The 1,547-nt window shown below is 57.9% G+C and overlaps 1 protein-coding gene across 1 annotated transcript; it reads right to left on the reverse strand.

The window, feature by feature from the left end:
• Window positions 1-919: 919 nt before the first annotated feature.
• Window positions 920-1,327, reverse strand: LOC117864596 (uncharacterized). Its single transcript, XM_034748724.1, has one exon. The coding sequence runs from the start codon at window positions 1,325-1,327 to the stop codon at window positions 920-922; it is 408 nt and encodes a 135-aa protein (XP_034604615.1).
• Between the last annotated feature and the right edge of the window lie 220 nt (window positions 1,328-1,547).

Below are 1,547 nucleotides of genomic sequence, written 5' to 3' on the forward strand. Positions count from 1 at the left end.
ACCAAGGAGCGCTCCGCTCGGTTAGGCGCACACCCCGACCACTCCGGCGAACGCCTCGACCGCACTAGCGAACGCTCCAATCGGTCGGGCGAGTGCTCCGATCGGTTGGGCGAGCGCTTCGATCGGTCGGGTGAGCACCCCGACCGCCCCGGCAAACGCTACGATCAGTCGGGCGTGCGCCCTAACCGCACCGGTGAGCGCCCACGATCCTCCCCCCACGCCCGCGACGCCCGCGCCTTCCTCGTCGCCACCTCCTGCTTCTTCGCGTCCTGTCACTCGGTCTGTGACTGGGAACATCCAGCGGTGCTCTAGTTGACGCCAACTCTGTTGTCTATGTCGGCCTGGCTGCATCAACTTTGGCATCGACCCCCCTCTCCAATTGCCTCGACACGTCACCATCTTCGTATTTGGTGTCCTCCTATATGCGTCACCATCCTCTCGGGCCTGCTCATACGCCCGCGGCTTCATGTGCGGCTCCCTCATCCTCAGTAACTTCGCCTGCTACGTCGACCACGGCTACTCTACGCACGGCATCCTCGACCACGGCTACTCGTCCTCCTGCTCAGCTACCTCAACATCAGCACAAAGGGCTATCATCTGCATGAGTTACTCGCCAGTTTTCTCTCCAGTCGCAGCATCCACACCGCACCGACGTTATCACTGCAGGGGGATGTCAGTCCGTCAGCTTTTTGCCTTTGGATTCATCTCCAGTCTCACCGTCTGCGGTGCTCCCGCTGTGACTATGGGGGATGTTAGAGTATATTTGGTAGTTGTAGATATATGTATCGTAGACTGCCATATGTATCTGGGGGAGCCTTGCCCCCAAGTCTTGTACTCAATATATACCGACCGAGAGGCTCAATCCAATGCAACCAATCCATTATACCTAATTCTATTCTTCCTACAGTATTGATATATCTTACCAGAAATAAGGGTTGCCCTGGGGCCAGAGGCAGCCGGCGAGGTCACGGACGCGGCTGGGCTCGGTGGCATCCGGGATGGGGAGGGTCTCCAAGGCCACGGCGGGGACCTGCACCTCATAGCCTCGGTGCGAGCCATTGCAGAAGAGGCCACTGCACTTCTTGCCCTCAAACAGGAGCGCGAAGAGATCCGGCAAGGCGCGGCCGAACAGCGCGCACCGCCGGGGCTCCATGCCGAGCGTGTCGTGCGCGACCAGGACGCAGCTGTGAGCGGCCATGGACGCCGTCACCGCAGCCCTAGCCCGCACCCACCCCGGCGTACCGGGCTCCACCCCGCGGAGGTCGTCCACCTTGGCGATCTCCATGAGCTGCGCCGTCGTCGTTGCTTCGCCGTTGCCGGAGCCCATGAGCTTTTGGCAGAAATGTAGTTCTTGGTGTCAGCATGTGACGACGGCCTTGGGTTTTAGATTTGGACGAGGAACACATGTTTTGTTGTTTATTTTGGCTACCCGAGTCGCTGATACACTAGTTGCAGGTACACAGCAATTATATATCTTTATAATACCTTTAGTACTCAGATCACTTCTATTGTCCTTTCATTAGAAATCCTCAATGATTCAAAACTTC

This window comes from Setaria viridis, chromosome 7, assembly GCF_005286985.2.
Source record: "Setaria viridis chromosome 7, Setaria_viridis_v4.0, whole genome shotgun sequence".
Classification (NCBI taxonomy): domain Eukaryota; kingdom Viridiplantae; phylum Streptophyta; class Magnoliopsida; order Poales; family Poaceae; genus Setaria; species Setaria viridis.